This window comes from Aquarana catesbeiana, linkage group LG04, assembly GCF_042186555.1.
Source record: "Aquarana catesbeiana isolate 2022-GZ linkage group LG04, ASM4218655v1, whole genome shotgun sequence".
NCBI lineage: Eukaryota > Metazoa > Chordata > Amphibia > Anura > Ranidae > Aquarana > Aquarana catesbeiana.
In genome coordinates, this window is record NC_133327.1 from 57,681,167 (window position 1) to 57,693,448 (window position 12,282).

At 46.4% G+C, this 12,282-nt stretch overlaps 1 protein-coding gene across 1 annotated transcript in view; it reads left to right on the forward strand.

The window, feature by feature from the left end:
* The first annotated feature begins 2,878 nt into the window (after positions 1-2,878).
* Positions 2,879-12,282, forward strand: part of CDC5L (cell division cycle 5 like) — a 109,311-nt gene continuing 99,907 nt past the window's right edge. The window contains exons 1-3 of the mRNA XM_073625236.1: positions 2,879-3,091; positions 11,287-11,390; positions 11,705-11,866. Coding sequence (XP_073481337.1) covers positions 3,047-3,091; positions 11,287-11,390; positions 11,705-11,866 — 311 coding nt within the window. The 5' untranslated portion in view covers positions 2,879-3,046. The remainder of the gene's footprint in view (positions 3,092-11,286; positions 11,391-11,704; positions 11,867-12,282) is intronic.

Below are 12,282 nucleotides of genomic sequence, written 5' to 3' on the forward strand. Positions count from 1 at the left end.
AACATGAGTAAATGAAGTAGGAGCAGGAGTACACAAGGATTTTTTATCCCAAGTGAATACTCAGGGTTATTTGTAATCTTCAAGGTCCCTCTTTAGTTTTTTTTAACTTGGTATTAACAATGGTATCCTTGGATTGTTTGGTTTTATGAATGAAAGTGGAATACCATTTTTTTTAGGAAATCACTGGAGGGGTATGGACACACAAAGTCCAAAGTAGTGATCATTTTCTGATAATAATGATTACTCATCAGTGTCACCTATCAGTGCTGCCTATCAGTGCCCCCTTGTCAGTGCCATCTATCAGTGCCGCCTCATCAGTGCAGCCTCATCAGTACCCATCAATGCTCATCAGTGCCCATCAGTGCTGCCTCATCAGCACCCATTAATGCAGCGTTTGAGTGCCCATAAATGCTCATCAGTGCTGCCTATCAGTGCCCATTAGTGCTGCCCATCAGTGCTGCCTATCAGTGCCCATTAGTGCTGCCCATCAGTTCTGCCTATCAATGCCCATTAGTGCTGCCCATCATTTCTGCCTATCAGTGCCTATTAGTGCTGCCCATCAGTGCTGCCTATCAGTGCCCATTAGTGCTGCCCATCAGTGCTGCCTATCAGTGACCATTAGTGCTGCCCATTAGTGCTGCCTATCAGTGCCCATTAGTGCTGCCCATCAGTGCTGCCTATCAGTGACCATTAGTGCTGCCCATCAGTGATGCCTATCAGTGCCCATTAGTGCGGCCCATCAGTGCTGCCTATCAGTGACCATTAGTGCTGCCCATCATTGCTGCCTATCAGTGCCCATTAGTGCTGCCCATCATTGCTGCCTATCAGTGCCCATTAGTGCAGCCCATCAGCACACATCAATGAAGGAGAAGAAAAATTACGTGTTTGCAAAACTTTATAACAAACAATAAAAAAGTTTTTGTTTTTTTGTTTTTTCAAAATTTTCAGTCTTTTTTTGTTTTTTGGTTTTTTTTTTTTAGCAAAAATTGATTACCACCAAAAGAAAGCTCTATAGTGTGAAAAAATGATAAAAAAAATGTGTTTGGGTACAGTGTTTTTAGCTGCGCTTTACCATAGTTTTGGGGGCGCTTTTCGGCCACTAGTGGGGCACTTTTAACACATTGGCCGTATAAAGGGATAAAAGCGCCCGCAAAGTGATGCTGCTAAGGCGCTTTGCAGGCGCTTCAGCAGCGCTGCCCATTGATTTCAATGGGCAGGGGTGCTTTAGGAGCAGTGTATACACCGCTCCTAAAGCGCCCCAAAGATGATGCTTGCAAGCCTTTTTTTAACGTCCCGCAAGCGCACTGCTCCAGTGTGAAAGCACTCGCGTTTTCACACTGGGACTGCAGATGAGGCATTTTTCAGGCTCTCTACAGGCTCTATTTTTAGCGCTAAAGTGCCTGAAAAACGTCTCAGTGTGAAAGGGGTCTGAAAGCTGAAAACTGGTCTGGGCAGGAAGGCAGTGAACGTGCCCAGTAGGCAAGTGGTTAAAGTGGAGTTCCACCCATTTAAAAGTCAGCAGCGTCAAAAAGTGTAGCTGCTGACTTTTAATAATTGGACGCTTACCTGTCCCAGGGTCCAGCAATGTGGGCGTATGAAGCCCCGCTCCTCTCCCCCTCCTCTCCACAGTGCCGGCATTCTAACTGTGGGCACCCGGCTGTGAGCCGGGCTGTGAATGGCCGGGCAATCTTCTGGGACCTGTGACGTGTCCCAGGAGATTGCAGGGAGGGAGGGGGGAGAGGTGAACTTCCTTCTGGCGCCGCGGAGCCCCGGGAGGAAGTGGGAGCTGGGTAGGGTGGCCACCTCATCCCTTTAAACCTGAACACATATGAATTACACAGGTTCTGTGGCTAATTTACTGCAGATAAGGCACCAAGTGAGTTTAATTACCACCTTAATCAGCCACAGAACCTGTGTAATTAATATCTGTTCAGTTTTAAAAGGATGAGGCGGCAACCCTAGAGCTAGGTGCCCATAAAAACTGGGTATCCGCTCCACCCCCAAAAAAATGACATCCAAATGACATACCTCCCAACTTTTTGAGATGGGAATAAGGGACACCTATCAGCAAAAGCATGCAGGCATAAGACACACCCCTTGCCACGCCCCCTTAAAGGAGAATTGTACAAAAAAACTAGATTGGTTAAACCCACAAGTGCTTTTTTTTACCACTACTATTCCTTTATATTGGCTTTTGGAATTTGAAAATGCAGCAACTTAGAAATTGGATGAAAGGTTTAGTGCTGGAAAACACCTTTTGATAGATAAAAAGTGCATTTAATATACATCTATATGGATCAGACCAAAATGAGGGACAAATGAGGAGGAATGAGGGACAGAGGGACGTTGCTCCAAATCAGGGACAGTCCCTCGAAATCAGGGACAGTTGGGCGCTATGGTTCGATTTTTGGGTGGAACTCCCCTTTAAACAATTATAGGAGGTCCCCGAGTTACGAACCTCCGACTTGTGCATGACTCCTACTTATGAATGGGAGGCGGCATCAGCGGGCACATCGGAAAACATCGGAAAACGACGGCGGAAAACAACAGAAAACATCGGAAATTCCGATTTACGAACAAATCCGACTTAAGAACAAACAGGTACTGTACTCCCTAACCCGTTCGTAACTTGGGCACTGCCTGTATTTTTTCTGGCCATTCTGCCTTTCGACCAGCAGGCGGCGCTCTGTACAGCACTAACTCTCTGTCTGCAGTGAGGCGCTCTTGTCTACTCTAGTCTAGACGAAGACGCTCAAGCTTCCTGGGTGAAGGAGACCTCTTCCCACCAGAGGGCGCTCCATATACGCGCTCTGTGGTTCTTCGGCTGTCCTGTATCGAAAGGTGACCTCCCAGCCAGCAGAGGGCGCGCTCCCCGCAGCAGCGTCGCTCTACACGATGGTCTCTGCTCGCTGGCGTCGGACGTAGCGCGTCATCGGCAGCCACAACAAGCGGGACTGGGATCGAGCGTGGCCCCCGCTGTCTCCCGTGTGCGTGTGTAATAGTAGTAGAGCGTCCCCGGTGCATCACGTGACCGAACACCGCCAACATGCCGCGGATTATGATAAAGGGCGGGGTGTGGAGGAACACCGAGGTGAGGAGGAGATAGAGCGGCCAGGTTACCCTGGTGATGGGTGCTGAGTGTGTGTGTGCAGTCCTCCCTGGAGGAGACAGGACAGCCCCAGTCAGCTGTGGTGACTGGAAATGCTCATTGCCTGGCTGTTCTGGGGGTTGTGTATACATGGTGGGGGGGGACAGTGACTGGAAGGACATGACAGGTAGGTATGGAGAGGACAACCCTCAGGAGGGAGTCCTGTCCCCCCCAGTGGTGGGTGTTGTGTATTAGGCCTCATTCACACACACTGAGACCCCATGTCTGTGTATGGGGGGCACCGTCTGCACACACACCCTCATTTGATGGCCCTGAATCCAGACAGTCTGCATCATGGGGGGGCACTCACCTGCACCTACCTACCTGTCATATATGACGTGTCCATACAGCTGCTGTGTCCTCATATGGTAAGATGGGCTCCAGGGGGCTCAGGATATATATATATATATATATATATATATATATATATATATATATATATATATATATATATATACACACACACACACACACACACACACACACACACACACACACACACCGACCGGTCTGTTCTCAGATATCAGGCCTCAGCGCCTGTGTGAATGTGGCCTGGTATACGTTATGTATGGCTGCTGGGAACCGCTATTAACTCCCATCACATTATTAAAGGATACGTTCACCTTTGGGAACATATTACGCCTTCCATCCGTTTTGTAGGGTGGAATATATAACCCGTTCTTGTTGCCGCTGCAGCTCAGGGACTCCAGGGACAGCGAGTCAGGGAACTCCTCCCTGAACTCGCTGTCAGAATAAAAAGAAATTACGCAGCCATGCAGGACTCTGCCCACACCAGCCGCATCATTCATTCACCGTTCTGTAATTGGGAGAACTGCAAGTTGTTGTTATTATTATACAGGATTTCTATAGAGCCAACAAGTTTGCCCAGCGCTTTACAACACGAGGGCAGACAGTACAGTTACAATTCAATACAGGAGGGATCAGAGGGCAAGGACCAACAACCCGTGGTTGCAGGAAAATTTCTCATCTCCTTCCCATGCTCGCCTCCAGGACTTTTCCCGAGCCTCTCCCATCCTTTGGAATTCCCTACACCGATCTGTCTGGCTATCTCCTACTCTCTCCACTTTTAGACGATCCCTGAAAACCCTCCTCTTCATAGAAACCTATCCTGCCCCCACCTAACAAATGTACTTTTTAGAGGCGCACCGAATGGAAATTTTGCTGCTGAAACCAAAAATACAGGATGCACTTGGCCGAAACAGAAAATGAGAGTTTTTTTTTTTTTTTAAAAGGGAAAAAAAAAAATACAAAATCAATATATTTATTTCAGGTACTTGTATAGCGCCATCAATTTACCCAGCGCTTTACACATATATTGTACATTCACATCATTCCCTACCCTCAAGGAGCTTACACTCTAAGGTCCCTAACATACATACTAGGGACAATGTTTAGACAAGATCCAATTAAAGTGGAGGGTCACACAAAAATTGAACCTCCGCTTTTTTGGACCCCCCCCCCCCCTCCGGTGTTACATTTGCCACCCCCCTCCCCCCTGAAAGGTGCCAAATGTGACACCGGAGGGGGGGGGGGGGTTTCCAAAAAAGCGGAGGTTCAATTTTTGTGTGACCCTCCACTTTAATTGGATCTTGACTAAACATTGTCCCTAGTATGTATGTTAGGGACCTTAGAGTGTAAGCTCCTTGAGGGTAGGGACTGATGTGAATGTACAATATATGTGTAAATCGCTGGGTAAATTGATGGCGCTATATAAGTACCTGAAATAAATATATTGATTTTGTATTTTTTTTTTTTTTTTTATTCCCTTTTAAAAAAAAACTCTCATTTTCTGTTTCGGCCAAGTGCATCCTGTATTTTCGGTTTCAGCAGCAAAATTTCCATTCAGTGCGCCTCTAAAAAGCACAGTATTTGCACTCACTTCCGGGCATAGACTCCCGCAGGAGTCTACGCCACTTCCCATCCCCCGGCGCTGTCTGCTGGGACACACACGGGTCCCAGAGACTGCAGGGACCATTCAGATTGCGCAGCGTGACTCGCGCATGCGCAGTAGGGAGCCGATGGTGAAGCCGCAAGGCTTGGTTTCCTTTTTCCCTTTAAAGAAGATGGCGGCGGCAGCATCCGAGGACCGATGGATGGCTGGGCCTCGGGTGATGACATTGCGGGCTCCCTGGACAGGTAAGTGTCCTTATTTTAAAAGTCAGCTGCTGCAGTATTTGTAGCGGCTGACTTTTAAAAAAAAAAATTTTTGCGGGACTTCCGTTTTAACCTATCAGCAGGTCTTTGGAGTGTGGGAGGAAACCCGCACAGGGAGAACATGCAAACTCCAGGCAGGTAGTGTCTTGGTTAGGATTCGAACCAGCGACCCTTCTTACTACTAGGCGAAAGTGCGGTTAAAGGGATGCATTTTTCTTGAGCTTTTCTTGTACTAAAGGTGCCGATAATAGCGGACAATAAATTCATATTCATTTAAAATTCATGATATTAATTACAAAGTCGACTTCAATAGGGGCAAAAGTGCCATCCACTACACCACTGTGCCGCCCCTATTATAGACGACTTTGTAATTAATATCATGAATTTTAAATGAATATGAATTTATTGTCCGCTATTATCAGCACCTTTAGTGCAAGAAAAGCTCAAGAAAAATGCATCCCTTTAACCGCTTGCCAACCAGCCGCCGTCCTACTGCGGCAGGTGTACGTCGGCCGCTTTAAGAGCAATGGGGGGGGCGCCTGTGACGCCAGAGCCAATGCGCAAGGCCAGCGACTCGTGATCGATCCTTAGAGACCCAGAATGGGTATCTGTCAATGTAAACAGACAGATCCCCGTTCTAATGGTAGGAGAGAGATCTGCTGTTCCTAGTGATCAGGAACAGCGATCTCTCTCCTCCTCTAGTCAGTAACCCCCCCCACCCCCCCCACAGTTAGGAACACCTCCCTAGGGAACATTTAACCCCATGATTGCCCCCTGGTGTTAACCCCTTCCCTGCCAGTGACATTTATACAGTAATCGTGGCTATTTTTAGCTCTGATCGCTGTTCTTATTGCGATTTCCCCCCCCCCCAAAAAAATATGTAAAACACATATTAGCTTAAACTGATGAAGAAATTGTTTTTTTGGGGGGGGGGGGGGATATTTATTATAGCAAAAAGTAAAGAACGCATCAATAACGCACCTGTTACGTTTTTGATGCGTTTTTACAGTCACATGACCTATGAAAAACTAACCATAAACACCATAATGCTGAAAACCCAATTTTTGGCTGATATATTTCGGCCACTGAAATTTCGGTGCATCTCTAGTACTTTTATTTTCTTCAGCTCGCCCCCCCCCATAGTTATTACCTTTTTGTATCACTTGACCCTCCCGCTTAGAGTGTAAGCTCTAATGAGCAGGGCTCTCTGATTCCTCTTGTACCAAATTGTATTGTAACTGTACTGTCTGTCCTCATGTTATAAAGCGCCGCGCAAACTGTTGGTGCTATATAAATCCTGTATAATAATGAGAAGAAAATCGCTCTGTATGTGGCCAGCTTTAGTGATCATGGTAAACAGAACAAATGAAGTTTAATTTCCCTAAAGCCGGACATAGACAGATCAAAACTTGGCTGGTTCAGTAGAAACCAGCCAAAGTTCAATCCGTCTTTGGGCAGGCTGGTGGTACTGAAGTCCAATCTATCGATCAGCTTCAGTACAACCAGCCTTTCGTTTTTTTTTTGTGAGCGATCACTGCCTGTGGCCTTCGGTCCCAGCAGTGATCGTTGTATTCCTATGGCTGGGAAACCTCCCGCTGTCAGAATATAATAGCGTAGATTGAGGGATTCGGTGTTGATGGGGAAATTGAGCGATTTTCTTCCCTTCGAATTATGGTTAAAGGAAAGAAAATGGCATAATCTTTGGCCAACCTAACGAGGATGCAGACAGCAATAAAAGCTGACAGGCGCTCTAATTCCTCTCCTCTCTATCCAAAACTTAAAGTGGAACTGTAGCCTATGGAAATAAAATTGGCGGACAGGCAGGATTTTTAATGCAGAAGAGACTTGCTTTGTCTCTTCTGCATGAAAACCACTAACCTGCTTGTCCGCCCCTGTACAGTGAGCCACGCACGTGCAGCTCACTGTACAAATTTGAGAATGTCGAATCTGACTGTGACCTCATCCTGCCCAGCCAATGACAGCAGCTTGCGATGGAGACCCAGAAGCCAGCTGCCCAAAGATGTCAGCTGCCGGGGCGGGGAGTTCTGGGGATAGTGCATCGCTGGAGCTGAAGTGAGTATTGTTCGGCTTTAAAAAAATAAATAAAAGTAAAAAAAAGTTTTGATTTTAGCATTACTTTGTAAAGCTTAAAGCGGTTGTATTCCCCCATTGGTGTGTTTTGAGATTCAGGTAAGCCTTTAATAAGGCTTAACTGTAGGTAAAATGAATATCTCCTAAACCTGCACGGTTTAGGAGAAATTCACCTGGCATGCAGCCACTGACATCAGCAACGCATGTGCTCTGAAGGTCCGGCGTATTGTGCCGGTACTTCAGAGCTCTTTACTGGAAAGGAGGGCTCCCATGCGCATGTGTGGGAGTGACGTCATCGTGGCTCTGGTCATTCTCAGCACTGGAGCCAGCGAACCCGGAAGAAACGTAGAGGAAACGTGTCAGCCCGCTCAGCGGTGTGCGGGTGCCGCTGCAGGGTCTTTCTTCTAAGGTAAGTATTTCATAATGTGCTAGTATATTAGCATATTATGCTATTGTCTTGCAGGTTGTGTTTTTTTTGTTTTTTGTTTTTTGCTTTTTTTTCAGCGGTTTACTACCGCTTTAACCAAAATTGTTGGTTTAGACCCCTTTCACACTGCCAGCGTTTTTCAGGCGCTACAGTGCTAAAAATAGCGCCTGAAAAAAGCGGCTCCTTTCACTCCAGTGTGAGAGCCTGAGTGCTTTCACACTGGAGCGGTGCGCTGGCAGGGCTTCACAAAAAGTCCTGCCAGCAGTTTCTTTGGAGCGGTGAACTCACCACTCCTCCACCGCTGCTCCCCATTGAAATCAATGGGGCTGCGATACCGCCGGCAAAACGCCGCTCCTGCTTTTTTAACCCCTTTTCAGGGGATAAAACCGCCCCGCTGGCGGCCAAATAGCGCCACTAAAACGATGGTAAAGCGGTACTAAAAATGGCGCCGCTTTACCGCCGACGCCCCCTGCGGCTCGGTGTGAAAGGGCTCTTAGTGGTTTCACAAAACTGTTACATTCAAGGCACAGTGTAAATGATAACTGTCACAGTTACTTGTGGTCTCAACTAAACTGTCAAACCATCAAATGGCCGCTGTCATAACTGATCACAAATGTGCATCATGGCCGTTGTAGATCAAATAGAGGCTAAGACAACTGTAAAGGATAGGAGGGTTTATTTCCTCTTTAACCACTTCAGCCCTGGAAAATTTGTCTGCTCAATGACCAGAACACTTTTTACATTTTGGCACTGCTCTGCTTTAACTGGTAATTGCACGGTCATGCAATGTTGTACCCAAATGAAATTTGCGTCCTTTTTTTCCCACAAATAGAGCTTTCTTTTGATGGTATTTGATTGCCTCTGTGATTTTTATTTTTTGCGCTATAAACTGAAAAATTTTGAAAGAAAAATATTCTTTACTTTTTGTTATAAGAAAAATCCAATAAACTCAATTTTAGTCATACATTTACAAAATGTATTCAGCCACATGTCTTTGGTATAAAAAAAAGTCTAAGCGTATATTTATTGGTTTGCGCAAAAGTTATAGCGTCTACAAACTAGGGTACATTTTCTGGAATTCACGCAGCTTCTAGTTTGACTACCTATCTCATTTCTTGAGGTGCTAAAATGGCAGGGCGGTACAACCCCCCCAATGACCCCATTTTGGAAAGTAGACACCCCAAGGTATGCAGCATAGTTTTTAATGAACAAACAAGTTATACTTCCTCTGTGCAGTGGTTTTGCACAGAGCAGCCCAGATCCTCCTATTCTTGGGTCCCTCTTCGGTGCTCCTGTCCCCTCCTTCCTGTGGAGTGCCCCCACAGCAAGCCGCTTGCTATGGGGGGCACCCGAGTCGAGCTGCAGTTCCATGTGACCATTCAGACACTAAGCCACAGCTCGGGCCCGCCTCCTTTCTCTCCTCATTGGGTCACTGGCTTTGACAGCAGCAGGTGCCATTGGTGCTTCCCTGCTCAACCAGTGAGGAGGGAGAGTCTTGGAGAGCCGTGTCTCTCGTGGAACATTGCTGGTTTGAGATGGACTCAGGTAAGTTTTTGGGGGGCTGCTTCACACAGAAGGTTTTCTATATAGTTACCGACTGCCCGCTGCAGTTGTACAACTGCGGCAAGTTGACACCCCTGCGCAAATCGCTGTCGTACGTCGGGAGTGTAGACGGCGATTTGTGGGTGCGCATGCCCATTCGTGAGCGGGGGAGCCAACCAGCGTGTCCGGCGGACTCGATGTCCGCCGGCCACTCGCGATCGCTCCCGAGATGGGCAGAATGGGGATCTGTCAGTGTAAACAAACAGATCCCTGTTCTGACAGGGGAGTTCTGCTGTTCTTATTATTTAGGAACGGCGATCTGTCTCCTCCTCCTGTCAACCCAGCCCCCATACAGTTAGCAACACCTCCCAGGGAACACGCTTAACCCTTTGATTGCCCCCTAGTGTTCACCCCTTCCCTGCCAGTGTCATTTTTACAGTAATCAGTGGCTATTTTTAGCATTGATCGCTGTATAAATATCAATTGTCCCAAAAAAGTGGCCGATCTGTCTGCCACAATCCCGCTAAAAATCGCAGATCACTGCCAAAATTGTCGCTCTTTCTTGTTTATAGCACAAAGGATAAAAACCGCAGAGGTGATCAAATACTACCAGTAAGAAAGCGCTATTTGTGGGAAAAAAAAAGGACATCAATTTTGTTTGGGTGCAACGTCGCACAATTGTTGGTTAAAGCGACGCAGTGCCGTATCGCAAAAAATGGCCTGGAAATTAAGGGGGGAAATCTTCCGGTCCTTAAGTGGTTAAAGCATTGTTTGCATTAAGGTATAAAAAGGTTTTCGGTCTCCCTGTGCCTCCCCTGTATGAAGAGGAGTAAGAGAGGGGAGAAGAGATCAGCACTGTGCACGGCTGCATCTATTCTCCCCTCTTTTCTTCTTTACTCAGCATTCGAGCAGCAGCAGGAGCCATTGGCTCTTGCTGCTGACGATCAAATGCAGTGAAGAAGTGGGGGGTGGGCCCAAGTCCCGCTGTGTAAGTCTATGGAGCGCGGCTCTGTAGACACACAGGTCGGGAGAGCGGGGACTACTCTATCCCCATAGCCAGTGGCCCCAGAAGAAACATGTTTTTAGCACTGATCCCTGTATTAGTGTCACTGGTCTCAAAAAAAGTGTCGGTGTCCGCTTTTCCTTCGCAGTCCCACTATAAGATGCTGATCGCCACCATTATTCGAAAATAAATTTAAAAAAATCCCATAGTTTGTAGACACTATAACTTTTTTAACCAATCAATACCACCAAAAGAAAGCTCTATTTGTGGGGATAAAAGGACATTAATTTTATTTGGGTATAACGTCGCATGACCGATTGTCAGTTAAAGTAACGCAGTGCCGTATCACAAAAAAGGCCTGGTCATAAAGGGGAAGAAACCTTTCTGGAGCTAAAGTAGTACATATATAATTATGTATAAAGGCTTCTGTGTGTCAGTCTAAACACATCTCAGATTCAGTTACTTTATAATGTTTCTATAAAGCCAAATCCCCCTTTGTTTGTGTCTCTCACACACACCCCTTCTCAGGCACTGCAGCTCACAGTGGGAGGGTTTCAGCAGCAGAGGCATTGCTGTCCATCCAGAAATCTGTGGTCAGGACTGGGTGTGGTCAGATGCTGAGTGACTAGCTGCAGGCAGTGACATTGATGACAGCCTTACCTCCTGCAAAGTCTTGTCATCCAATTGCAGTGTACGCAGGGACAGCCTACATTCATTTAACACTGCACTGAATTCAGGAGCAGTGCAGCATCACCTCACCATAGGAGACTGCATTAGGTGAACTAAGAGAAAACTGTAAGTGTATATGCCCTTTAATAAAAGCGATAACTTCTGTATAAAACGGTTGCTTCTTATTTTGCTGGTTATAGAAGGTAAATCGTGCTGCCTTTCTTTTCACAGGATGAAATTCTTAAAGCTGCGGTTATGAAATATGGCAAAAACCAGTGGTCTCGTATTGCATCTTTGCTACACAGGAAATCTGCCAAACAGTGCAAAGCCCGATGGTAAGTCAGACTCTAAAAATACATCTAGAATATTGCAAAAGGACAACACAGCCAGTTTAAGGGTTGTCTGTCTCACTCATTGGGGCCTGTTTTGAAGACGGCTCTGTCTAACCCAATACCAGCTTTATTTAAACTTTGATTACAGGCATCAGAAGAATCTCTCTTCATTCCTCTGGAAAGGCCTTCCCCTATTGGGGCAAATAATAGATGGTTTGTTTTATTGGAATGAATGGGAGATTTTTCTGGTGTTAGGCTTGAGTGTATTCTTCATTTTGCTGCAAGAATGTTGATGTTTGTATTTTCCCCAACGACAGGTATGAATGGCTGGACCCGAGTATTAAGAAGACAGAATGGTCTCGTGAGGAGGAAGAGAAGCTGCTGCACTTGGCCAAGCTGATGCCTACACAATGGAGAACTATTGCCCCAATCATAGGTCGCACAGCAGCTCAGTGTCTGGAACATTATGAATACTTACTGTAAGTAGAATCCTAGAACTGAACTGATTAGCTCCCCTAAGGTTTTTCATAGTGTGATATCCCGTATGCCGCTTCTCGGCTGTGCAAATTCCTGTGACTGTAACTGCCAGGATCTGCTGTGTGTCACCCTGGTGTGCATAGTGATTCACGTGGCACTTATTGCTGTGAAAACAATTCGTAACACCAGCACTTCTCAAAATGTAAACAGTAGCCCCTGATAATCTTGCATTGTATGTGATGTGCCTGCCCAAATTCTGGTGTGGGAGTCTCAAAATGGAGCATCAGCTGCTTGGATGACTGAAGTAAGGAAGGTCATTCTCCTTATTACAGGTGCTGGAGGTGAGTAAAATGGCTGGAGTTCTGCTGTAAGATCTGTCAACTTTCTTAGACTGGGAGGAGTGGTTTATAGGATAACT